The 24,926-nt window shown below is 58.3% G+C and overlaps 3 protein-coding genes across 3 annotated transcripts; 2 read left to right on the top strand and 1 right to left on the bottom strand.

The window, feature by feature from the left end:
• Window positions 1-6,584: 6,584 nt before the first annotated feature.
• Window positions 6,585-9,242, bottom strand: LOC128975108 (signal-regulatory protein beta-2-like). The gene is made up of 4 exons (XM_054391902.1): window positions 9,182-9,242; window positions 8,077-8,436; window positions 7,782-7,951; window positions 6,585-6,716 (listed from the first exon to the last, which is right to left on the bottom strand). Exons 1-4 carry the CDS (start codon window positions 9,240-9,242, stop codon window positions 6,585-6,587), a joined length of 723 nt encoding a protein of 240 aa, XP_054247877.1.
• A 1,142-nt stretch (window positions 9,243-10,384) lies between these two features.
• LOC128975107 (tyrosine-protein phosphatase non-receptor type substrate 1-like) lies at window positions 10,385-12,764 on the top strand. Its single transcript, XM_054391901.1, has 5 exons — window positions 10,385-10,451; window positions 10,728-11,081; window positions 11,313-11,627; window positions 11,805-12,152; window positions 12,661-12,764. The coding sequence occupies exons 1-5, from the start codon at window positions 10,385-10,387 to the stop codon at window positions 12,762-12,764; spliced, it is 1,188 nt and encodes a 395-aa protein (XP_054247876.1).
• A 545-nt stretch (window positions 12,765-13,309) lies between these two features.
• NSFL1C (NSFL1 cofactor) lies at window positions 13,310-21,271 on the top strand. Its single transcript, XM_054391966.1, has 9 exons — window positions 13,310-13,411; window positions 14,212-14,309; window positions 15,906-15,980; window positions 16,567-16,732; window positions 17,480-17,572; window positions 18,184-18,293; window positions 19,093-19,230; window positions 19,667-19,831; window positions 20,891-21,271. The coding sequence occupies exons 1-9, from the start codon at window positions 13,310-13,312 to the stop codon at window positions 21,051-21,053; spliced, it is 1,110 nt and encodes a 369-aa protein (XP_054247941.1). The 3' UTR covers window positions 21,054-21,271.
• The last annotated feature ends 3,655 nt before the right edge of the window (window positions 21,272-24,926 follow it).

Genomic DNA, 24,926 nt, shown 5'->3' with positions numbered 1-24,926 from the left:
GAGGATTAATTCCAGCTCTGCAAGATCCACCAGGCTGCCGGTGAACCTGCGGCGGTCCCCAGGGACTGGCCTGGCCCCGATAAGAAGCTGGGGATCGGAGCTGGGAAAGGCTGTGGCTGGGCCAGCGATGGGGTCAGGGAAAGGCTGGAGCTCAGGCACAGAGGGATCAGGCCCCGAGGATCCGGGTGGTGTCTGATGGGTTTAGGGAATATGGCAGCAATAGGTTCATGGCCTGGGGTTAGCCTGGAGCAGCAGCGAGCAGAGAGCCCTGAGAGTGGGCACACGGCAGGCACCAGCTGGTGCCTACTGAGGCGGGGGACACACAGGTGTGGGGGAAGCATGTTCTGTGTGCATGTGTGTGTGTGTGTGCATGTGTGTGTGTCTGCATGTGTGTGTGTGTCTGCATGTGTGTGTGTGCCTGCATGTGTGTGTGTGCATGTGTGTGTCTGCATGTGTGTGTGTCTGCATGTGTGTGTGTGCATGTGTGTGTCTGCGTGTGTGTATGTGCATGTGTGTGTGTGCATGTGTGTGCGTGTCTGCATGTGTGTGCATGTGCATGTGTGTGCGTGTCTGCATGCGTGTGTGTGCGTGTCTGCATGTGTGTGCGTCTGCATGTGTGTGTCTGCATGTGTGTGTGTGTGTGCACACCTGTGCATGCCTGTGCAGCAGCAGCAGCAGCTCCAGGGCAGGGCCATGGGTGCAAACACGGCCACGGCCCGGCTGGCACCGCAGGCTCCGAGCCACACGCAGCCCCCAGCAGCGGCTGCCAGCCCCGGTGCCAGGGCGAGCACAGGAGACGCCGCAGCCTCGCTCGGGGCGCGGCCCTAGGACGCAGCGCTGGCGTTAATGACATCTCCCAATTAGCCCCGGGGAGCGCCGCCTGGCCTGAGAGATTAGCGAAGGCAATCAGCATCCCGAGGCGCTAACGCTGCTAATTAACCATCCCCTGAAGCCCAGCCGGGCATGGGCAGCGCTGCGGGCACGGAGCTGCTGCTGCTGCCTGCCCGGCCGGGCCCTCCCTGGGCTCCTGCAGCCCAGAGCTGTTTGCCAGGCTCGGGATCTGTTATTTTTACCTGTTGCCATGGTTACCAGGACCAGGATCAAATTAAGGCTGAACCTTTTGGAAGAAATGGATCTGTCAGAAGGGATCAGTCCAGTGGGCACGTTGGCATTGCAGCCATGCTGCCCACCCCATGGCTGAGACCAGCTGGGATCCACCCCATGGCTGAGACCAGCTGGAATCCACCCCGTGGATGAGACCAGTTGGGATCCACCTCGTGGCTGAGACCAGCTGGGATCCAACCCGTGGTTGAGTCCATCTGGGATCTACCCCATGGCCAAGTCAAACTAAGATCTCCCCATGGCTGAGCCCAGCTGGCATCCACTCCATGGCCAAGACCAGCTGGGATCCACCCTCTGGCTGAGTCCCCCTGGGATCTACCCCACAGCCATGACCATCTGGGATCCACTCTATGGCCAAGCCCCTCTGGAATCCACCCCACAGCCCAGCTGGGGTGATGAAGCTCCCCCAAGGAAAGCTCCGTGGGGGCCACATCCTGCTCGTGGGTGCTTCGCTGTGCCCGGGCACTGGGCAGGCTGCTGGGGCACCCACACGGTGCCAGAGCTGCCGGCGCCGGCACTGCCCCTCCGTGCTGGCAGCAGCACTAGGCACGTCCAGGGAACAAAAGCCCTGCTGAGAACCTTCTTTCAGCAGCTCCAGGGCTCCCTCCCGCAGCGCCTGCTCTGCCCCTTCTCCTGCCTCTCTAAATATTTTTTCCTTTCCTTGCACTTCTCCTCACAGGGACACTCGTGCCAGGCTCTGGGCACTGCCAGCACTGAGGCTGCTGCCAGCTGCAGCCAGGCTTTAAGGGCGCTCTGTGCTGGGAGGAGCAGGGATAGCCTGGGAGCCCCCCCCCCAGCGATGCCCTCAGGGACCCTCAAGGAATGGGAGCTCCCCAGAGGGTTTCCCTATCCTGAGCAGCATCAGAGTCACAAAATCATTTTGGCTCAAAGAGAGCTTGAAGGTCATGGAGTCCGACCTTGAAGCCAGCACTGCCAGGGCACCACCAACCCACGGCCCTCAGCACCACCAACCCACGGCCCTCAGCACCACAGCTCCAAGGTTTTGAAACCCCTTCAGGGATGGGGACTCCACCACTGCTCTGGGGAGCCTGGGCCAGGCTTTTTGGGGAAGAAATTGTTCCTCATGTCCAGCCTAAACCTCCCCTGGCACAACTTGAAGCCATCTCCTCTTATCCTATCACTTGTTCCTGGGGAGAGGGGGACAAAATCCACCAGAGCATGCCCAGGAGCTCCCTCCAGGCACAACACACACATGGATCTCAGGGGGACCAGGACAGCCCCCAACGTGCCACCAGCACCTGATCCAACATGAGGAACCCTGTGCACTCCCCCATGCAGGCAGGACACCTCCACAGAGACAGAACCTCTCTCTTGGCCACCCTGGGACCTGTCTGAAGGCTGGCAGGGCCAAGCTCTAGAGCTGGTTCTGCCCTCCTGGTGCCAGCTCTGGAGGATCGTTGCTGAGCAGAGTCCTGTTCAACACCCAAGGCACAAAGTGACTCTTTCTTAAGCACTGCCTCTCCCAGTTCGTCCCACGGCCCTGCAGAGCCCTCCTCAATCACTGCCAGAGGCTTGGCCTCCACCACCTCCTGCAGGGAGGGACCTCAGGGGCCAAAGGAGTGTTGGGCACAAAGGGTCTCCTTTGAAACGTGCTGGGCACTTTCATTTGGAAAACGGCCTGGGGGGCAGCCCAAGATCTGCCCCACCCTCCTCAGCTCCAGGGATTTGGTAGAAAGGATTCCAGGTTGGGGAAGGAAGATGCCTGGGGAGGGGAACACTGTTCAGAAGGGTCTGTGGTGACAGGACGAGGGGCAGTGGTTTGGAACTGGAGCAGGGGAGGTTTAGGTTGGACACCAGGAGGAAGTTCTGCACAGTGAGGGTGGTCAGACACTGGAGCAGGTTGCCCAGACAGGTGGCTGAGTCCCCATCCCTGGAGACATTCAAGACTGGACTTGATGTGGCCCTGAGCAGCCTGATCTAGTTGGAGATGTCCCTGCTGAGTGCAGGGGAGTTGGACAAGATGCCCTTGGAGGGTCCCTTCCCACCCTATGCAATCTGTGGGTCTGAATCTGTTGGGCAGAGAGCCTCCCAGCAGCAAGAACTGCAACAGCACCACCTGAGAACCCCCAGGGATAAACAGCATCCCCCAAGCACCTCCAGCTCTCCTCAGCCAAAAGCCTTGGACCACCAGCCCAAGGGCAGTGTCCAGGACCCACCTGATTCCCAAACACCCCAGAGGGGGGGTTCTGTGGGGCACCCCAGTGCCATGGAGCTGGCTCAATTCCTGCTGTGCTGATGAGCTCCCTCCCTCCGGCAGGAGCCCGGCAGGGGGCGGGGGGTGAGGCTGGCAGCGAGGCTGCGGCTCCGAAGCAGTTCCTATGACAACCTTCACTCCCAGCCCTGCTTAGCCCCTTTCATAAAAACCCACAACAACCTAAAGCTGGGGAATGAGATTCAATAAACCAGGCGTGAGATAAATCAGGAGCAGTGTCAGGCTTGCCTCGTCCCTTGCTGTCCAAGAACAAGCCTGGGACGTGGGGAGATGCCAGGGGCTGAGCTATCTGCTCTGGAACGACTGGGAGCAGGATTCCAGCCACGCACCACCCCAAGGCTGCTCCCTCCACTTCCCTCTCCTGGCAGAAGCACAGCCCAGGGCAGTCAGCAGGCACAGGTGAGACCTGCCTGGTGTTTCGTGGGGACAACCAAAGTGTCCCTGAGGCCCTCTTGCCCTTTTCACCCCTCTCGAAGCACCCCAGGTGTTCCTCCAGCTCCTCATGCTGCTTCCCACTGATGTTCCTTAGGCACAGCATCCCCATGGCATCGCCTGGTCCCCATGGCATCACCAAGTCCCTGTGGCATCATGGGGTCCCCATGGCATTGCCTGGTCCCCATGGCATCACCAAGTCCCTGTGGCATTATGGGGTCCCCATGGCATTACCTGGTGTCCCCCATGACATCATCGCAGGGTCCCTATGGCATCACCTGTCAGATGCTCAGGGGCCTGTGGCTGTGTGGCTGCTGCTGCCATGCAAAGGCACCAGCCTGCCTCTCCCTGGCCACCACACAGTGGAGAGGACAGGGCTAGGGACAGGGTCGGGGACACAGCAAGAGCAGGAGGGCATCTCAGCCAGCCAGCCACAAACCAGGCCCTTGGCTGGAGCTGCTGCCCTGGCAGCAAGGTGGTGCCCCTCAACCAAGTTCCCAACCAAGGTGCTACCCTCCCAACCAGTGAGATGTTGTCCTCCCAACCAAGGTCCTACCCTCTGAAGCAAAGTGCTGCCCTCCCAAGTGAGGTGGTGGCCTACAAGCTAGGTGCTACCCTCCCAAGCCAGGTGCTACCCTCCCATGCCAGGTGCTGCCCTCCCAAGGCAGGTGCTGCCCCTCAGGGCAGGCTCCCTGGTGTGCTCCTACCTTGTGCCTGCTCCTGGGCTCTTGTTTGTGCTTTCACTGCCGGCACACCCTGGGCTGCTGGCTTAAAGGATTTTCCTATAATAACTTCCAAATCCCTCCCCTGGGCTGTAAGCTGCAGACCTGGGCCCTTTCCTAGGTGCAGGGCTCTCCACGGGGCTCTGCTTGCTCACTGCCTTGCAGATGCTTGGAGCAAGCAGGGCTGGCTCCCCTCCTGCCCCGGCCCAGTGCCCCAAACCCTCCTGAATTTCAGATCCCCTTCTCTGTGAGGTCTGTCCCTGCTTTTGCTCTCACCCACAGGTTTTACATACTCCTGATGCCAGTCCTGACCTGAGCTGTCTGCCAGCTTCAGTGCCCTCCTCAAGCTTCAGTGTTCTCCCCAAGCTTTGATCTTCGATGCCCTCCCCACGCACAGCCTGGACATGTTCATGTCCTGCCCAGCACAGCCACCACCTCAACTGGCAAATGAGTCACTGCCTGGGCTGGGGGTATTAGGAAGGCTTCACCCCAGCAGCCTGATGCCAGAACAACTCAGTGGGGCTGGCACAGAGGAGGCCAGGATGGGGCTGGATGGATCCCTGCCCTGGCAAACTGTCCCCCACTGCCGTGCCCATAAGGTGCTGGGTGTCCCTGGGAAAGAAATGACCCAAAGGTGTCCCCAGAGCACATCCCCCAGAGCAGGGGATGCCTATTGAGTCATGAACTTGGTTTCAGCAGTGGCTTCTCTCCACCCCCCCTGGAGTAACCCTGTCCCCAGGGGCTGTGCTGGCAGCCTGGGCTCCCCGGGCACACGCAGGCTGCTCCCAGGCTGCTGCTCTCACTTCTCCTTCAGATTTCACAGCACAAAGTAGATCAAGGGTAGGAACCAGCATCTGCAGCAGCTTTCAAGGTTACAGCTGGCACTGGTGGCAGAAGAAGCAGGTTCACCCCCACAAAGGATATCCCCCACAGCTCCCACCCTGCCTCCACGAGTGGGTGCCTCTGTGTGTGCCATGCCAGGGCCACCTAGGTGCTGCACTGGTGCCTGGCATGGAACAGGTGCTTGGTGGCTTCCTGCCAGCACCAAACTCTGTCCTTGGCCACCAGCATGTTGGCCTCAGAGCTCAGCACCCTGCAGCTGTGCATGGGGCAGGGGATGGGCATGGGGCAGGTGTACATTGCCCAGATGTGTATGGGGCAGGAAGTGAACACGGGGCAGATGTGCTTGGAGCAAGAATTGTGCATGGGCCAGGTGTGGATGGGGCAGGGGGTGAACATGGAGCAAATATGCATGGAGCAGATGTGCATGGAGCAGGAGACTTGCAGAGAGCAGGGGATGTGTGTGGAGCAGAGGTTGATGGCCTGGCTGGGGCTGGAGCAGGAGCTGTGCCCACAGAAGGGGCAGCACAGCACAGCAGGAGCCCCATTCCCAAGGCCAGCTCCTCCAGGAGGGCAGGGAGCTGGGTCCATGATCTGCAGCACTGGGAGCTGGGCCCCAGAGAGGCCCCACACAAGGTCAGAAGACACAGGCCTGGGGGGAGCTGGGCCCTGGAGCTGCCCTTGGGGCTCAGCGTGAGCCTGGCAGCAGCACAGGGAGAGCTGGCACAGGGCTGCAGAGGGCACACATCTCCCAGGACCCAGCAGCACTGGCACTGTTGGACACAGCAGGGCTGGGCAGCTGTTTGCTGAGGGTAATACGGATGAGCTTGGTGTGAGGCTGAGGTACCACAAATGAAGGAGCTGCTGAGCCAGGGAGGTGCCAGGGACAGCCTGTGCTGGCAGAAACGGGCAGCTGCCAAGTCCTCCTGGTGGCATCAGCACCAAACAGCTTGCACAAGGCAGAGACGCTCAGCCTCCTGGCCTGATCCTGTGCTCCAGATGGCTGCTGGGGCCTGGGAGAGCTGCTGCCAAGCCCTGGTGTGGTGGGTCCAGCTCTGAGCCTCACCTGGCACCACTGCTGCTGGATGTGGGAAGCTTTGCCAGCCCTGAGCACAGTGTCTGAGCTCAGACTGGGCTGTGCCATGCAAACAGAACCACTTCTTTATTGCACCCTGCAGAGAAGTCCCTGCTTCCTCCCCTGGCTTCTTTGGCCTTGCAGGCTGTGGTGCCACACATCACTTGGCAGCTATCCTGACGCTGGCATACTCAGAGCAGGTGGTGCCTGGGCTCCTGCCGCACCAGGGGGCCGTGGGCAGGGGCTGGAGGTCAGCGTAGTGGATGGTGGTGTCCTCCTTGCTGCTTTGCTGCTGGGGGGCAGACAAAGGATTAATGCTGACCCCAGGGAAATCTTGCAGAAAGAACCCTCAGGGCAGGTTCAGGCTGGGACAGGGGGCACAGGGCTGCAGGGTGGCTCCAATCTGTGGTGCCGAGTGTGCTGAGACTGGGTGAGGGCAACTGCTGCTCACACGGTGCCCATCTTGGCCCCAGAGCCTTGTAAAGTCCCTGTGAGCTGGGAAGTTGTTCTTCATACTGGGGCCTGGAGCAGCAATGTGAGGAGCAAAGGCTGAGAGCCCTGGGGCTGAGAGCCTGGAGAAGAGCAGCCCCAGAGGGGAGCTGAGCAATGCTCAGCAAGAGCTAAAGGAGCTGTGGGGGGCAAGAGGCTGGGGCCAGGCTCTGCTCAGTGGTGCTCAGGGACAGGCCAAGGGACAATGGGCACAACATAGGACCCAGGAGGATCCATGAGGAGCAACTTGTTTGGTGTGAGGGTGCAGAGCCCTGCAGCAGGCTGCCCAGAGAGGTTGTGGAGACTCCTTCTCTGCAGAGCTTCCAACCCCCCCTGGCCATTGTGCTCCTGGGCAAGCTGCTGTGGGTGCCCTGCTGGAGCAGGGGGTTGGATTGGATGAGCTCCAGAGCTCCCTTCCAACCCCACCATGTTGGGATGCTGGGATTCTGTCATATTCATGGCTCCCTCTTACCTGGCTGGGCAGATGTGAGGTCTCTGCATCCAGGCCTTCAGTGCTGGGGGAAGGATGATCATGAGAGCTCGCAGAAGCCAGGTCCCCTCCCCACTGCACCCAGCACAGTGCTCCCCAATTCCCTCCCAAATTCTAGCTGGGCTCAGTGGCACTTGGCCCCATGACACCCACACTGAAGGCAGAGGAGAGGGACAAGGTGGTGTCTGTGTGCCTGGGCCAGGCTCAGACCCCGTGGTGAGAGGCTGCAGGAGTTCCACAGTGCTGGATGCTCCCCACACAACGCAGAGAGAAGTGACACAGCACACCGAGTAAAGGTCTTGCTCTGGGGAAAACCACTGCTGCAGAGGGGCAGGACCCCAGGATAGGGCAGGTGGGTAAGGAGGAGCTGGTGGGTACCAACCTGGTGGTGCTGGGGGTCTCTGCACAGCAGGCTCTGGACAGGCTCTGGCTGTCTGCCTGCCCGCGGTGCTTCCTGCGGTACATGCAAAGGGTGACCAAGAGGCCGAGGAGAAGGAGGAGGAAGAGCACTACAGCTGCAGCCACCATGCCAGGAGCCAGGGCTGTGTCTGTGGAGGTACAAGGCAGAGCAGGGAGAGGATAGTGGGTGTGAGGCAGAGTGAGAGCATACCCTGGGCAAGGTGGGGGCCACAAGCAGGGAGCCAGGCACAGTGCCCTGCCAGGCTGCACTCACCATGTACAGACACCACTGTCCCCTTTCCATGCTGGAACACCTGGAGACCAGCCCCTAGGCCCACAGTTCTCGTGAACTTCACACAGTAGTAGGTGCCAGCGTCCTCAGGCTGAACATCCCTGATCTGGATGCTGAAGTCCACATTGGATCCATTCACCACCCTGGTCACACGAGGACTGGAGCTGGTCTGAGCATAAATGGTCTTGTTCTCACTGCCCCAGCCCTTCAGCCACTCCACAGGGCCAGGGGGACCCTCTCCAGAGATGGAGCAGGTCAGGGTGAGCATCTGCCCCACCGTCACCCACAGCTGCTCCTGGGGCTGCTGCAGCCTGAGGCTCCATTTCTTCTGGGCACCCAGACCTGGGCACAGCGACAGGAGGGTTTGGGGCTGAGCGAGGAGCAAGGGCAGGGCCTGCTTCACTCATCCTCGGCAGGCAGAGCAGCTCCTGCTTGCTCCGAGTTTGCAGAAGCTCTGCTGGGAAATATCCCTGGATATGGCAGAGACAAACCACAGGCACCAGGAGCAGTGGCACCAGGAGCAGTGGCACCAGGAGTAGCGGCACCGGGAGCAGTGGCACCGGGAGCGGCGGCACCCAGTTTCAAATTGAACAAAGAGCAAATTTGTGTCTCCTGTCCGGGTGTTGGGAAGGTAGAGAGGGAGCCAAGGGGAATTCCTGGCAGGAAGAGCTGCGAGTGCTGTTTAACATTAACGTCCCAGTCCTGCGCGGCCAGGCTCACTGCGGCTCTGTGGGCAACTGGAGTCCAGAGCCAGGGGCTGCTCGCTGGTGCCCAGGAGCCAGCTCTGAGCAGGGATGTGCATTCCTGGAGGCCAGTACAGCCCCCAGACCCCTTCTGTCCCCAGAGCCCTCTGCCTCCAAACTCCTCATGGTCCCTCAAACTCCTGCTCTCAAAACCCTCCTGCCCCTAAAGTCCTCTGCCCCCAAGCTCCTCTGCCTCCCAAACTCCTCTGCCCCACACACTCCTCTTGCCCCCAAACTCCTGCTCCCAAACCTCTCCTGCCTCCAGACTCCTTACGCCCCCAAACTCCTCTGTCCCCCAAACTGCTGCTGTCCCCAAACTCCTCCTGCGCAGAGCCCCTCTCTACCTTCGGCACTGCCTCGAAGGCGTTTGACGTTGCACCGCCGGTGCTCGGTGCTGCCACACATGCTTTCCTACACCCCCGGCAGCCCCAGAAGGTGGTCGGTGGAGGATCCCCTCCCCTCCCCGTGCCTGTTTCCGCCGCCCTGTCCTCTTCACCGGTCCGCTGCTCCTGCGGGCCTCCCCGCGCCGTCCCGTTCCGCCCCGGTGGGGAAGAGAAGCGGCGGAGCTGGCGGGAGCGGGGGGGTTCCCGTCACCCCGGGACTCACCGGAGAGCCGCAGCGGGATGAGGCTGAGCTGCCCGAGCAGGAGCGGAGCCGCAGCCGTTCGCCAAGCCATCGGCACTGCCCGAATTGTGGGCTGGGGCTCCGGGAGAAGGAAAAGGAGAAGAAGCTGGGCAGGAAATGGGAGGCGAGCGGGCGCAGGCTGTTAACGCTTTTGGTGCCTGCCCGCTGCTTTGTGAACCGACCGGGGCTTGCCCCGGGCTTCACTCCCCAACCAAGGGCATCGCCCAACGGGGAAGAGCCTCCGGGGCCAGCCCGACCCCGAGGGGCTGATCTGGGTCCCAGAGCGCTGGTGCTAGGGCTTGGATGACGCTTGGCACCATGGAGATGACCCAGATGTCACCTCTCCATTATGCTATTGAGCATGAGGAGGCTGAAGGGAGACCTTCTGGCTCTCTACAACTCCCTGAAAGGAGGCTGGAGCCAGCTGGGAGTTGGTCTCTTCTCCCAAGGAACAAGGGAGAGGACAAGAAGACACAGCCTCAAGTTGCCCCAGGGAAGGACATGAGGAACAATTTCTTCACAGCAAGGATTCTCAAGCTGTGGAACAGGCTGCCCAGGAAGATGGTGGAGTCCCAATCCCTGGAGGTGTTTAAAAAATGTGGATGTGGTGCTGAGGGACCTGGTTTGGTGACAGTGACTTAGCAGCAGTGTGACCTCCAGGCGAGCAGTTGGGCTTGATGCTCTTAGAGGTTTCTTCCAACCACAGCAGTTCTCTTCTAACCTCAGCAGGGGCCAGCCTGGTGACAAGATGGGGTGGAGATTGTCACCACGAGGACTTGTGCAGGAGGCTCTGTGAAGGAACTTGGCTGGTGAGTGAACTCCTTCCTTCCCCTTTTCCAGCACAGGGCCCAGTGTTCCACTGAGCCGAGCTGAGCCGAGCCAAGCTGAGCTGAGATATCAGGGACTGGGATGTGGCCAGGCCCATGGCTCTGGTGACACAGATGCTGTTTCTGACCTGCCTGATGCTTCTTCTGCTCCAGAGAGAGACAGGTGAGTGGGCAAAGCCCCAGTGCCCTTCCCATGCATGCTCCCTGTGCTGCTGGCAGGACAATGCCTCCTGCTGCCCACTGATTTTACTCCAGTAGCCTCAAGTCCTCCCCACCTTGTAGTCCTCACCGATGCTGGCTGTCCCAGGGGGTGGGGACATCTCTCCATCCCCTGCTCTGGGCATAGGGACAGGAGTCCCGCAGCATGGGACTGTGCCCAGGCTGTGCCCAGGCTCCAGGGCCCCTCATCAGCCCCAAACCCTCCTGTTGCTCTGCCCAGGTGTGGGTGCCCAGAGGAGCTGGAGTTTAAGGCTGCAGCAGCCCCAGGAGCAGCTGGTGTCGACAGCAGGGCAGACAATCATCCTGAGCTGCACCATCTCTGGAGAGGGTCCCCCTGGCCCTGTGAAGTGGCTGAAGGGCTGGGGCACTGAGAACAAGACCATTTATGCTCAGACCAGCTCCAGTCCTCGTGTGACCAGGGTGGTGAATGAATCCAACACGGACTTCAGCATCCAGATCAGGGATGTTCAGCCTGAGGATGCTGGCACCTACTACTGCATCAAGTTTGTGAAATTCCTATTCGGACCTGATATTGTCTTCCAGCATGGAAAGGGAACAGTGGTGTCTGTACATGGTGAGTGGGGCTACCAGAACAGCTCCTGGTGGGAACCAGCCCCACCGGGAACAGCCCAGCCCAGTGGGCTCCCCTTTGGGTGAGTGCGGACAGGGAAGGGGCTTGGGAGAGGGCCCCGTGGGCCATCTCTGGGCACACACATTGCCCAGTGGGTTATCTCCCTCCCTGCAGCCCTAGGGCTGGGCAGCAGTGGCAGAGCCTGGTCTGATGTCTCTGTGCTTCTCCTCCCAGCCAAACCCACCCAGCCAGTCGTGTCCGGGCCCGGCCGCAGGGCAGGCACAGGGGCATCAGTGTCCTTCACCTGTGAGTCTGGAGGCTTCTTCCCCAAAGACATCAGCGTGAGGTGGCTCAAGAACCAGGCTCCCATCTCAGCTCAGCAGCCCCGGGTCAGGCCTGGGCAGACCAACTCCTCCTACACCATGTCCAGCACAGTGACCTTGGCACTGGTGCCACAGGACGTCCGCTCGCAGCTGGCCTGTGAGGTGCAGCACCCAACGCTGCCAGCCCCCCTGAGGGGCACCTACCAGCTGAGGGAAGCCCTGCGAGGTGAGGGCTGGGGGTGCTGGGACAGGGCTGGGGGCATAGCCCAGCACTGGGGGGCTGAGGGTGCTGGGACAGGGCAAAGGGCTGTGGGGCACAGCCCAGCACTGTGGGGCTGGGGGCCCTGGGACAGGCCCTGTGGGCAGCAGAGCTGGGGCACACCATGACCCCTTCTCTCCCCAGTGGCCCCCAGCCTCCGCCTGCTCCCTGGCTCCAGCTCCGTGGAAGTCAACAAGACCTTGACCCTCACCTGCCGCGTGGAAGGCTTCTACCCGCGGGACCTGGCCCTGAGCTGGCTGGAGGGCGGCAGGGAGCTGCGGGTGGAGAACACCTCCCGGGCGGTGCAGACGCCGCAGGGCTTGTTCCAGCTGAGCAGCCTGCTGGAGGTGCAGGCGACGGAGGACAGGAATGGGTCAGCCTTCACCTGCCGGGTGGTGCACGACGGCCAGGACCCCATCAGCAGCACAGTCACCCTCTGGGTCGCTGTGCCAGGCAAGGAGGGGCTGGGTGAGCAGCGCCCAGCAGACAGTGGTGAGTGAGAGCTGCTGGCAGGTGGCCCTGAGGGCAAGGATGGAAGCTGTCCGTGACCCCCACCCTGAGAGAGCTCAAGGTCCCCTCAGGATCTTGTTTGAGGACACAAAGTCTTGTGTCTAGGCTTGTCTGGAGCACAAGTGGTGTGAGGAGCAGCTGAGGCAGCTGGGGGTGTTCAGCCTGGAGAGAAGGAGGCTGAGGGGAGACCTCATTGCTCTCTGCAGCTCCCTGAAAGGAGGCTGGAGCCAGGTGGGGGTTGGCCTTTTCTCCCCAGTCTCAGGTGATAGGATGAGAGGAAATGGCCTGGAATTGTGCCAGGGGAGGTTTAGGAAGATTAGGAAAAATTTCTTTGCTGCAGGAGTGGTCAGGGATTGTTCCAACCGAGGAGGGGCTGAGTGACTGGTCCCAGCTTGCTGCGGGAGCGCTGCCGGGTGCCGGTGCTGGCAGGGGGCTGCGGGATGCGTTGTGCTCAGGCCCCAGCCGCTCATGTCCCCTGTCCCCACCGCAGGTCTGACCCTCCTGGCCAGCCCCGGCCTATGGTTTGTCATCCTGCTGGAGAAGGGGCTCCTGGGCGGCCTCCTTATCTTCGTCTTCGGGCGCATCATGACATGAGGAGGGCAACGTTTGGGGCTGCCGCCGCCTCCCGTTCCCTGACAGCCGCCGGTTCTTGCGCCGGGAGCGGGTCCTGGGCTTCGGTCGCCGCCAGCTTTGAAACATGTATCTGGCAATAAAGCTATCGTGACGCACAGTCTGTTCTGGGCTGCTCCGCGAGTCCCCGTCGCCCGGTCCTGCTCCGGCCTGAGCAACATCCTGGGGCTCGATCCCGTCCATCCCCGGTGCTCCGCGCTGCCCATCCTTGGCGCTCGGTTCTGCCCATCCCTGGTGCTCGGCGCTGCCCATCCCCAGTGCTCGGCGGTGCCTTTCGCCGGTGCTCGTTTCTGCCCATGCCTGGTGCTTGGCGCTGCCCACCCTTGGTGCACGCCCAGCGCTCGGCGCTGCTCATGACACCTCCGCGCCGCCAGGGGCCGCTGTTCACGGGCAGGGTGCCGCGCGTCCCTCTGGCCGTGTTTCCACCCGGGCGGTTTTGGCGGCGCACCCAGGGCGGGCCGGGGCGGTTGCGGGGCCCCGGCGGGCTTTAGGCGCTGCACCGCGGCAAGATGGCTGACAGGGAGGAGGCGCTGAGGGAGTTCGTGGCCGTGACCGGCGTCGAGGAGGAGCGAGCGCGCTTCTTCTTGGAGTCCGCCGGCTGGGACCTCCAGGTATCCCCGCCGCTGCCCCGCTCCTCTTCGCTGTCCCCGTCGCTGGCGGGAGCTTGGCGGTGGTCAGCGCCGGCCCCGGGCCGGCGCCGGGCCCTGGAGGCCGTCGCGGTTGCGGGGGAAGCGCTGGGCCGGGAGTTCGGTTTCGTGAAGGCTCATACCTCGCTCGGCGGCCGCCCCTCAGTCCCCAGCCCGTCACCGGGTTGCGAAGGTCGGGCCCAGGCGATGTGGCGGGGCCGGGGGCTGCTCGGTGCCGAAGCCCGTCCCGGTTCTCTCGTTAACTGGAATGTGGCTAATTCCTATCACGGGGCGTGGAACTGCGGGGGTCTGGGTTACCCTTGAATGCTGGTGAGGTTGTTTGGTGCTCCACTGCTCTTGTCAGCAGCAGCCCCAAACTCAGAGGGATTTTGGCCATGACTGTGAGCTGCCTCTGTCTCCCATCCCCTCCAACCATCTGTCTGCATTAACCTTCATGGATGTCACAAAAGGAGCAGTTTCAAAACAGTAATTTTGGCATAATTCCTCTAGAAATGTTGCGGAATAATGGCCTCCCACTGGGGAGGTTGCCCTGGCAGGGCTGTAGGGGTGAGTGTCCTCCATAACAATGCCACACACAAGAAGCTGGCAGAGTCTCTTCCTTCCTCTGACCTCCAAAGGGAGAACTACAGGAAACGTCTTCAGTGTTGATGTGCCTTAAAAGGTTCAACGTGACAAAAGCTTCAGCTCTGGTATCTGTGTGTGGGTTTGGCATGGATGTGGAAAGTCTTCTCCCATCTGAAAAGCTCCTGGGTGTTCCCTTCCAGATTGCACTTGCCAGTTTCTACGAGGACGGGGGTGACGAGGACATTCTGACTCTTCCCCAGCCAACACCCAGCTTCATATCCAGAGGCACTGCATCCAGGTGAGAAGGAAGCTCAGCCTGGGCTGATCTGTTCAGCAGCAGCTTGTAAACCCGAGAGTGAAGCTACCAAGGTGATGCGTGCTGAGTGTCAGCAGAACGAGCCCTGCCTCCAGACCTGCTTCACCTCACGTGGGGCTCCAGATGTTGTGAAAAGCTCAGTGTTTACCCAGGGCAGGCACAGATGTCATTGCACAACTGATCCAAAGAGCAGTCAGGAAAACTTGCCTCAGTGCTCAGGAAGAGCTTGATTTGTCTCTGCAGGTTAGAGGAGAGATTGGTGATGCTTTCAGCTGAGCAGAGTTGTGTCTCCCAAGGAAAAAAGTGTTCTAATCATGTGTGAGAGCTGATCTGATCCACTCATGGAATCACAGAATGGTGATTGGGGTTGGAAGGCACTTCCAAAGGTCATCCAGCCCAACCCCCCCTGCACTCAGCAGGGACATCTTCCACCAGAGCAGCTTGCTCACAGCCTTCTCCAGCCTCACCCTGAGTATCTCCAGTCATGGGACCTCAGCTCCCTCCCTGTGCAACCTGTTGCAGTGTTCCAGCAGCCTCCTGCTGCACAACTTGTTCCTCACATCCAATCTCAATCTGCTCTGCTCTCATTTCAAACCACTGCCCCTGCTCCTGTCCCTGCAGGCCTTTGCACACAGTCCCTCTGCAGCCTTCTTGTAGCCCCTGCAGGTACTGTCAGGCTGCTCTGAGCCTTCTCCAGGCTGAACACCCCCAGCTCCCTCAGCCTGTCCTCATAGCAGAGGTTCTCCAGTCCCCTGATCATTTTCATAGCCTCCTCTGGACCCTCTCCATCAGGTCCATGTCCATCTGTGCTGAGGGCTCCAGAGCTGGGCACAGCCCTGCAGGTGAGGTCTCAGCAGAGCAGAGGGGCAGGATCCCCTCCCTCCATCTCTGGCCACACTGCTTTGGATGCAGCCCAGGCTGCCATTGGCCTTCTGAGCTGCAAGCTCACACTGCTGGCTCCTGTCCAGCTTCTCATCCACCAGCACCCCCGAGCCCTTTTCTGCAGGGCATTTTCCAAAAGGAAGTTATGTTTTGCTTCACCAAATCTCTGTGCAGTAGGGAAATGCTGACCAGTTGGGAAGAGAAGGAATTAGTTGGGAAGGGAAAGGGAAGCTGTTCCTGACTGTATCTTGAAGTGCTCTCAGTTCAGGCTTTGAGTAACATCCACAGTGCAGCAGAACCCAGTTTCAGTTCAGGTCACAGTTCAGAAAATCAAGACAGGCAGGATCTAGAGGCTGGACCTTTACTTGTGGAGGAGGAAGAACCTTTCCTTGTGTAGCTTTGGAAGAGGCAACAAAATCCAGTCCAGGAGCACAGGAGGTGACTGGAGCCTCATTTCTGTGGCTGCAGCTACCCTCCCAACCCTCCCCTTTTGCACCTAGTCCTGCTGGGTGAGGGCAGTTGGCAGAGAGGTCCAAGAGCTTGGCTCACCCCTCAGTCCCAGCAGTGCTGACCTCTCACTTTACACAGTGATGAGCCAGACCCTAAAAAGCAGTCCAGGGTCCCCTGAAGTGCTGTGTCCAGGTTCCATGGTTGCAATGTGTGGTGAGGCTGAGGTTCTCTTGTTGACTTTTGCAGTGACCACAGAGTAACGTCCTTCAGAGACCTTGTTCATGCACAGGAGGAGGATGATGAAGAGGAGGAGGGACAGAGGTAAGTGTTCAGTTAAAGACTTCCAACTCTTCTGTGGTGGCTTGGCACTTGTGGACAGGGGCTTTGTTGGATGGTTCATGGAGCCCAACCATTCACCCTGGCCCGACAGTGCCAGGGCACCACCAAACCATGGCCCTCAGCACCACAGCTCCATGGCTTTCAAACCCCTCCAGGGATGGGGACTCCACCACTGCCCTGGGCAGCCTGGGCCAGGCTTTGACAACCCTTTCCATGAAAAAATTGTTCCTCACGTCCAACCTAAACCTCCCTTGGGATCACTTGAGGTCATTTCCTCTTGCCCAGTCATTTTGTCTTTCCTAGCATTTGAGCCTTGTCAGGCTGGACTCTCTCTCTTGCTAGGTCTGAGGGGGTTATTACCAGTTTATTGATCAGTGACTGACATCAAATGAAAGTCTCTGCAGCACAGGAACATGGAAGTGGCTGCAGCAGGAGATCCTGGACTCCTGGTTGTAGCTCATTTCTATAGCTCCAAGCTGTAGAGACATCAGCAGAGCCCTGCTACAAACGTCTGCTGCAGAAGCGGTGAGCCAGTCTGACCCAGCTGCTCTGTGTTCTCTGCTGTTAGGTTTTATGCTGGTGGGTCAGAGAGAAGTGGGCAGCAGATCGTTGGTCCTCCAAGGAAGAAGAGTCCCAACGAGCTGGTGGAGGATCTGTTCAAGGGGGCCAAGGAGCACGGCGCGGTGGCGGTGGATCGGACGGCCAAGAGCAGCGGCGAGAGCAGCAAGCCCAAAGTGAGGAGAGAGGAGAACTTCTGCTCCCTGCTCCATTTCAGCCTCCCACCCTCACAGCTGGTTGGTTCTGTGGAGTCCTGGAATGGTTTTTAAGAGGACAAGTTAAGCCTGGACTCACAGAATCTCAGTACGGTGGAAGTAGGAAGGGACCTCTGGAGGTCACAGGATGACAGAAGGCCAGGTTGGAAGGGACCCCAAGGGTCACCCAGTCCAACCCCCTGCTCAAGCCTGGCACCCACAGCAGCTTGCCCAGGAGCACAATGGCCAGGGGGGTTGGAAGCTCTCCAGAGAAGGAAACTCCACAACCTCTCTGGGCAGCCTGCTGCAGGGCTCTGCACCTTCACACTAAATAAGTTCTCCTCATGGAACCTCCTGGCTTCCAGTTTCTGCCCCTTTGAGGTCTCAGCAGAGCAGAGGGGCAGGATCCCCTCCCTCCATCTCTGGTCATGCTGCTCTAGACGCAGCCCAGGCTGCCACTGGCTTTCTAAGCTGCAAGCTCACACTGCTGGCTCCTGTCCAGCTTCTCATCCAGCAGCACCCCGAGTCCTTTTCTGCAGGACTGCTCTCAATCTTATCACCCCCAACCTGGATTGATATCTAGGATTGCCCTGGCCTAGGTGCAGAACTTTACACTTTGTCTTTTTGAAACTCATGAGCTTGTCCTCAGCCACCTCTGCAGCCTGTCCAGGTCCCTCTGGATGTCACCCATGCCCCCCTTCAGACTTTGTCTGCCCCTCTCTGTTGCAGCCCTTCGCAGGAGGAGGCTATCGCCTCGGGGCCACTCCAGAGGAGGAGTCTGCGTACGTGGCAGGGGAGAGGAGGCAGAACTCTGCCCAGGATGTGAGTATCTCTGCTCTGGGTTGTAGATAACCACCCGAGGGATTCATCTGCTGTAGCTACACAGCTTGAGTGAGCCCAGAGTAGAAAGCCTGATAGAAATTCAGGAGGACAGGAGGAGGGTAAATCCTGCTTCCCATGGGATTCTGGATTAGAAAATGGATGCTTGGCTCTTCCCCAAGCACTTTCCTGATTAGCTTTTAATTAAGATTCTGAGCTTGCCTGAGAAGTGCAGGTTGTGAAAATAACAAAAGTGCAGAGAGCAGGGGGTGCTTAACTCTCCTTCAGCCACCGAGGAGCTGTGAAGCTCACAGCACTGAGGCAAGACTGCTGCTTGCTTTGTCAGCAAATAGCCACCTAGGCCCTGCTGGCAGCTTGGTTTGGGCTCCTTGCTTGGCACAGCTGGGGCTCTTCAACTCCAAAAGGAGTTTGTGGTGCCACCTTCTAGCAATGCCCATTGCATAGCCAGGGCTTTGGGTTTTTCCCTCAGCCCAGAGGAATCTGGCTGCAATGTTTTCCACACCTTGAAATTCCTCTCCCGGTCAGGAACATTTTTTTTTTTTTTTTTTCCCCCTTTGCATCTGAGGCTGATTGTGGTTTGGGGGCTGCTGCAGGTGCACGTTGTCCTGAAGCTCTGGAAGAGTGGATTCAGTCTGGACAGTGGAGAACTGAGGAGCTACCAAGATCCCTCCAATGCCCAGTTCCTTGATGATATCCGTAGGGGGTACGTAGTGAGGGAAGAGAAGGAAAACTTGAGTGCGTTTGGGATCCAGGATGGTTTGGGATGCAGAGCCAGTGAAGTGTTTCACCTCAGTTTTCTTCTGAGTGCTGGATTCTTCCTATGGAATCTGTGGGTAAGTGGAAGGTGGCCTTGGTTTGTGTGGGACTTGGAGAGTCTGAGGTGAATAAACTTTCACACACAGACTCACAGGATGGTATGGTTGGAAGGGACCTCAGGAGATCATCCAGTCCAACTGCCCTGCCAGAGCAGGACCATAGAATCCAGCACAGGTCACACAGGAACACATCCAGATGGGGCTTGAACGTCTCCAGAGAAGGAGACTCCACAACCTCTCTGGGGAGTCTATTCCAGTGCTCAGTGACCCTCACAGTGAAGAAGTTCCTCCTCATGTCGAGGTGGAACCTCCTGTGCTGGAGTTTATATCCACTGCCCCATGTCCTATCCCAGAGTGCAACTGAGCAGAGCCTGTCCCCCAGCCCCCAGATATTTATAAAGATGTATTAAATCCCCTCTCAGTCTTCTCCAGACTAAACAACCCCAGAGCTCTCAGCCTTTCCTCATAGGGTACGAATTTGGGCCAAGAATTCCTGCTGGCATCGTTGGCACTCCTGGTGAGAGGCAGGAAAATGTCACCTTCACCCTGTGCCTGACACCAAGGAGGTCACGTCTGCCCTCTTCACTGAAAGCCTTCAGTTCCAGAGATCCATGGCTGGTGCTTGTCTTCTCCATGCTCTCCTGATGCCCTTCTCCAGGCACCTGCCTCAGGCCAGTGTCTTTGCAGGGAGGTGCCAGCAGAGCTGCGCAGGTTGGCACGGGGAGGACAGGTGAACCTGGACATGGAGGATCACCGTGACGAGGAGTACGTGAAACCAAAGAGTGTCTTCAAAGCTTTCACTGGAGAAGGACAGAAGCTGGGCAGGTGAGAAGGTGGCTGAGCTGGTTTGCTGTGGGGGGTGAGTCATTTGAGAACTTGGATTCATCTTGCTGAAGAGCAGCCTCCTGGCTGTGCTCTGGGAGGTGTTGCTCCAAGAGAGGAGGGAAGTTTGAGCTGGCTCAGCTTTTCCATGGCAGGAGGAGGTTCCCTGCTTTGGAGGCACCATGGTGTGGCAGGTGGAAGCTGTGTTTCCATAGCAGCTGCCCCTGGTGCTCTCAGTGTGATGCTCCAAAGGGTGGAGGTGAAGCTCTAGACAAGTTCTTGCTGACTCATAAATTCTCATTTCCAGCTCCCATTGCTGTCTCTTGCCTGGCAGCCCTGGGCAGTGTGGCCCAGCAGGCACAGAACTCACTGCCCCTGGCTCGTGGCACCCAGGAGAGTCGTTTGGTTTCTGACAGCTCCCCTTGTGTCTCCTTCTCAGCACTGCCCCCCAGGTGATGGGCACCAGCTCTCCAGCCCAGCAGGCAGAGAATGAGGCCAAAGCCAGCTCTGCCATTGCCATCGACGAGGCAGAGCCTGTCACCAACATCCAGATCCGGCTGGCGGACGGGGGGAGGCTGGTCCAGAAGTTCAACCACCACCACAGGTACAAGCACAGCAGGGACACAGGACCATGGCCCTCAGCACCACAGCTCCATGGCTTTCACACCCCTCCAGGGATGGGTTCTCCACCACTGCCCTGGGCAGCCTGGGCCAGGCTTTGACAACCCTTTCCATCAAGAAATTGTTCCTCGTGTCCAACCTAAACCTCCCCTGAGGCAATTTGAGGCCATTTCCTCTTGTCCTGTTGCTTGTTCCTTAGAAGAAGAGCCCAACCCCCACCTAGCTCCAGCCTCCTTTCAGGGAGCTGTAGAGAGCCAGAAGCTCTCCCCTCAGCCTCCTCTTCTCCACACTGAACACCCCCAGCTCCCTCAGCTGCTCCTCCCCAGCCCTGTTCTCCAGACCCTTCCCCAGCTTCATTGCCCTTCTCTGGACCTGCTCCAGGACTCTCAATGTCCTTCTTGAAGCAAGGGGCCCAAAACTGCACCCAGGACTCAAGGTGTGGCCTCCCCAGTGCCAGTTCAAGGGGACAGTTGGGCTCATCTGCAGTTAACTGTCAGCCAGCACCCCAAGGTCCTTTCCTACCAGGCAGTTTCCAGACACTCTGCCCCTAGTCTGCAGCATTCATGGGGCTGTTGTGACCCAAGTCCAGGACCTGGCACTTGGCCTTGTTGAGTCTGATAGAGTTGGCTGATCCCTCTGTAGATCCTCCCTACCCTCCAGCACATCAGCATCCCACCAGCTTGGTGTTGTCTGCAAACTGACTGAGGGTGCCTCCATCCCCTTGTCCAGATCATTGATGAAGATGTTGATGATACCAAAGGAAGGGGGAATTTGGGCTGTTCTCTGTGGTTTTAAAGATACTCAGTAACAAGATGGCTTTGGTCAGGCACTGGCACAGGCTGCCCAAAGAGGTGGTGGAGTCCCGATCCCTGGAGGTGTTCAAGGAACCTGTGGCCATGGCACTTCGGGCCAGGGTTTAATAGGCATGGTGGTGTTGGGTTGCTGGTTGGATTGGATGCTCTTGGAGGCCTTTTCCAACCCAAAGCATCCCCTGACTCCATGATCCTAAGATGCCCTCTGTGTGTTTGATCCCTTCGGACAGGATCCGTGACATTCGCCTCTTCATAGTAGATGCCCGGCCAGCGATGGCTGCCACCAGCTTTGTCCTCATGACCACCTTCCCAAACAAAGAGCTGACTGATGAGAACCAGACCTTGAAGGAAGCCAACCTGCTCAACGCTGTCATCGTCCAAAGGTTGACATAAGGACCCCTCCTGGTGCCACACAGCTGCCCGTGGCGCCGCGGCCCCGGCAGGGCAGGCTCCCATCTCCTCCTAGCTCTGGGTTCTTAGATCTTGGTTGGACTTTTTTTGTTTGTTTCTCCTTAGTTGCATTTCCCATGAGGAGTTCTTTTTTTTGTTTTTTTCTTTTTGTGATGATGATGGTGGTGATGATGATGATGATCAGTGGACTTCAAAATAAATAAAGGAAACGAATCCATTTTGGAAGGAGCTGCAGCTTCTTGTGCCATCAACCCTTCCAAGAGGGGTTCAGTCACCTGTGGGGGCTGAGTTGCTGCACTCTTTAGAGGGGAGGAAGGTGAGAGAGCTCCCAGGGAGCAGCTGCTCATCACAATCTTTGTGCTCTTCCCTCTCCTCCAGGCACTGCTGCAAAGCTCTCCCTTGATGTTCACTCACCCAGTGTGAGGATGGCTGAGCTGGTGATCAGGGCAGTGGTCACCCCTCTCTGAAATCATTGTGAGGGAGTCTGTGAAGCACCTGGGGAGAACTGGGATGCAGGTTCAAGGTTTAACTTTTCTTGGTTTGCTGGAGAGCAAATCCTGCCTTTCCTCAGCAGAGCTCTCGGGTGTGCTCGGGTCTCAGAGTGCAGTCCCCCCCTCCTGCTCTGCTGGTGCTCCTTCCAGACCTGCTGCACTTCTAACTTGCTGTGCTGTGGCTCTCAAAAGTCTGCCAAGAAGGCACAAAGCTGGATCAGCTTGGAATGTCTCAAAGGCAAAAGGAGTTTCTCTTACTGGGAATCAAGTTTAAGAGGTGAATGACTGAGATGATGAAAAACAGCTCAGGGGGGAAAGCTCCAGGCTGTAGCAGCCTCTGATTTATTTCCTCTGCTCTGCTGAGGACTGGCACAGCCAGATACCTGGAACTCTGGCTTTGGTCTGTGCTGTTTTGGACTCGGCTCTCCAGATCATTCCTTGCTTTGAACAGAGGCCTGTGGGTGAGTTTGTTACACCTAGAACTGGTAGCAATGGTGTAGCATCACACCTACCAGTTGCCATCTGGCACTCAGCACCAACCCACAGCGAGTTTGCTTCCCTAGCCCTGGCCTTCAGAGCAGACCCTGAGCTGTGCTGATCCTCCAGGCTACCTGGCAGCAGCACAGCTCCCAGTTGAGGGAGGCTGGATTGCAAAGTGCTGGAGCAAGCTGTCTGCTTCTTTGCCTTAGTCATGCTGGAGCCCTGTAGCTGCTCTAAGTCCATCCCTCTCAGTGCTCTGAAGCTTCCAGGTAAAAACTGGGAGGTAAGGGGGCAGGCTGGACAGGTTCAGCCTGAGGAACTGGCTTGGCTGCTTATAGTAATTCCAAAGTGCAGGAGGAGATTCCAGGCCTTGGCAAAGGCATTTGCACAGCAGCTTCTGCCCCAGGAGCTGAAGGATGTCACCTTTTTCATCACTCAGTGGATCTCTAATGTGCACAACAGGAAATTTGTACAAATCACTGTGAAAATTGCCATTTAAAAGTCCACAAAACAGGAAACCAGTTTGACCCTTTCTGATACCTGCTGCCCTCTGTTCTCCTGATCACAGAATCATTTTGGTTGGAAAAGCCTTTGAAGCTCATCCACTCCAACCCTTCTCTTACTCTGCCAAGGCTGATGCTAAACCATGGCCCTCAGCTCTGCCCCTTTGAAACACCTCCAGGGATGGGGATTCAGCCACCCCCCTGGGCAGCCTGGGCCAGGGCTTGAGAACCCTTGCTGGGAAGAAGTTTCCTCTCATGTCCAACCTAAACCTCCCCTGGCACAACCTGAGGCCATTTCCTCTTGTCCTGTTGCTTGTTCCTTGGGAGAAGAGACCAAGCCCCACCTGGCTGCAGCCTCATTTCTGGGAGCTGTAGGAATGATCTGGAGATCTGAGTCCAAATCAGCACAGACCAAAACTGGAGAGTTCCAGAGTTCCCCTCAGCCTCCTTCTCTCCAGGCCGTCTGGCTGCCAGTCCTAAGGACTTTGTGGTGCAGGTTCTGCTCAGCAATGAGAGATTTCACATCCAAGTTTTCTTCCATCTCTCTCGTGGGATGGGAAGCTGCTGAACTCGAGGTTTTTCCGGGCTCGGAGCTGTTTCTGCTGCCGGGAACAACAAGTTTTGCTGAGGCCAGAGGGTGGCAGTGCTGCAGTGGAGCTGCTCTCCTCCTCCACCGCTCCTGCTGAGACACTCCACCAGCTCCGGGAGCTGCTGAGTGACTGTGAGCCCCCTCCGGGGTGCAGCTGCTGACTCCTTCCTCGGATTTTTGTTTTGGTCGGCAGCGAGCAGCCCTCATCTCCTGGAGAAGGACCAGCTCTGCCCTGCTGCCCGGCTCTTTCGAGTGGCACACCAGGGTGGTATCAGCAACCAAGGCAGGGCTGTCTGCCTCCAGAGCTTCCTGTGGGTCAGACTGGAAGCTGTGTAGATGTCATCTCCTGTATCAAACTGGCTCTGTCTGGGAGCTTGCAGATGACACCAAGCTGAGTGGTGCAGTTGCTAAGTCTGAGGGGTGGGATGGGTGACATCCAGAGGGACCTGGACAGGCTGCAGAGGTGGCTGAGAAGCTCATGAGGTTCAGTAAAGCAACGTGTAAGGTCCTGCACCTAGGTGCAGGTGGCCCAACTCTCTCAGCCTGCCCCAAAGGGGAGGTTCTCCAGCCCTCTGACCACCTTCATGGCCTTCTCTGGACCCACTCCAACAGTTCCAGGTCCTTCTGGTGCTGGATTGTTGGTCAGCTTTTGGCTTTCTAGCCTGTGAGCTGCAAATGCAGCTCTTAAGCACCTGGAGAGTAAATGAGAGGCAAAGAGCCAGAGGATTAAGTGCTGAGGAGCATTTCCAAGCCTACCTTGTGTGTGTCCAAGGGGAATTGGGTGTGGTGAGTGGGCACCTAGAAAAAGAAAAAGAGAAGGAAGCAGGGCTTTTCTATTTCCTTCTGAGTTTCCTCCATCCTCTTGGGTGGGGAGAGATGGGGTTTGCTTTCTTATAGAGATCTAGGTGCAGATAATGCTGGTGGGAGACAGGGATTTGGCTCCCACTGCACTGGCTGAGGTCCAGCCTGAGGGATATTCATTATCTGGGATGTCAGGATGTCAAGGAGATAAGAGCGAGGAGAGGCTGCCACTGAGTCAGATCTTCTGCAGCTTAGGAACCAAATTCTGACTCAGCCTGAGAAATGCAGGGATTTTAGATTAACCCCCAGTGGACAAGGCAGAGCTGAGCTGAGGATGATGCATTTTTCTAATGAGAGTGGGGACCCCAGTTCCAGAGAGACAAGGAGAGAGTCCTGGGACCTGCTCTGGCTCCCTAGATCAAGAAAGACAGCCCAGCAGAGGCTCCAAAGCTGCTGAGAGGCCTGGAGCAGCTCTGTGAGGAGCAAAGGCTGAGAGCCCTGGGGCTGAGAGCCTGGAGAAGAGCAGCCCCAGAGGGGATCTGAGCAATGTTCAGCAAGAGCTAAAGGAGCTGTGGGGGGCAAGAGGCTGGGGCCAGGCTCTTATCAGTGGTGCCCAGGGACAGGCCAAGGGGCAATGGGCACAAAGTGGAAGCCAGGAGGATCCATGAGGAGAAACTTGTTTGGTGTGAGGGTGCAGAGCCCAGCAGCAGGCTGCCCAGAGAGGTTGTGGAGTCTCCTCTGGAGAGCTTCCAACCCCCCTCAGCCATTGTGCTCCTGGGCAAGCTGCTGTGGGTGCCCTGATGGAGCAGGGGGGTTGGGCTGGATGAGCTCCAACCCCACCAGGCTGGGACTGGGGGATTCTGTTTGCTGGTGGGATGGGAAATGCTGGGCCTACTCCTGCTGCCTGCAGAGGTGCTGTGGGGTGGGAGATGTTCCCTCACTGCCTGCATCTTCTGCCCTGCTCTGTCTTCAGCCCCTTACAGCATGGGTG

Source organism: Indicator indicator, chromosome 24 (assembly GCF_027791375.1).
Source record: "Indicator indicator isolate 239-I01 chromosome 24, UM_Iind_1.1, whole genome shotgun sequence".
NCBI lineage: Eukaryota > Metazoa > Chordata > Aves > Piciformes > Indicatoridae > Indicator > Indicator indicator.
The sequence above is the reverse complement of the archived record's forward strand: the minus strand, read 5'-3'. Positions and strand labels throughout refer to the sequence as shown.

Coding starts and splice junctions, on each gene's coding strand:
- LOC128975107 (XM_054391901.1), top strand. CDS start 10,385: ATGGCTCTGGTGACACAGATGCTGTTTCTGACCTGCCTGATGCTTCTT. Junction 11,628..11,804: donor GCTGAGGGAAGCCCTGCGAG/GTGAGGGCTGGG, acceptor TTCTCTCCCCAG/TGGCCCCCAGCCTCCGCCTG. Junction 12,153..12,660: donor GCAGCGCCCAGCAGACAGTG/GTGAGTGAGAGC, acceptor TCCCCACCGCAG/GTCTGACCCTCCTGGCCAGC.
- NSFL1C (XM_054391966.1), top strand. CDS start 13,310: ATGGCTGACAGGGAGGAGGCGCTGAGGGAGTTCGTGGCCGTGACCGGC. Junction 14,310..15,905: donor TCCAGAGGCACTGCATCCAG/GTGAGAAGGAAG, acceptor TGACTTTTGCAG/TGACCACAGAGTAACGTCCT. Junction 15,981..16,566: donor GAAGAGGAGGAGGGACAGAG/GTAAGTGTTCAG, acceptor CTCTGCTGTTAG/GTTTTATGCTGGTGGGTCAG.
- LOC128975108 (XM_054391902.1), bottom strand. CDS start 9,242: ATGTGTGGCAGCACCGAGCACCGGCGGTGCAACGTCAAACGCCTTCGA. Junction 8,437..9,181: donor CCTTCGAGGCAGTGCCGAAG/GTAGAGAGGGGC, acceptor CGCTGTGCCCAG/GTCTGGGTGCCCAGAAGAAA. Junction 6,717..7,781: donor CCCCCAGCACCACCAGGTTG/GTACCCACCAGC, acceptor TCTGCCCCCCAG/CAGCAAAGCAGCAAGGAGGA.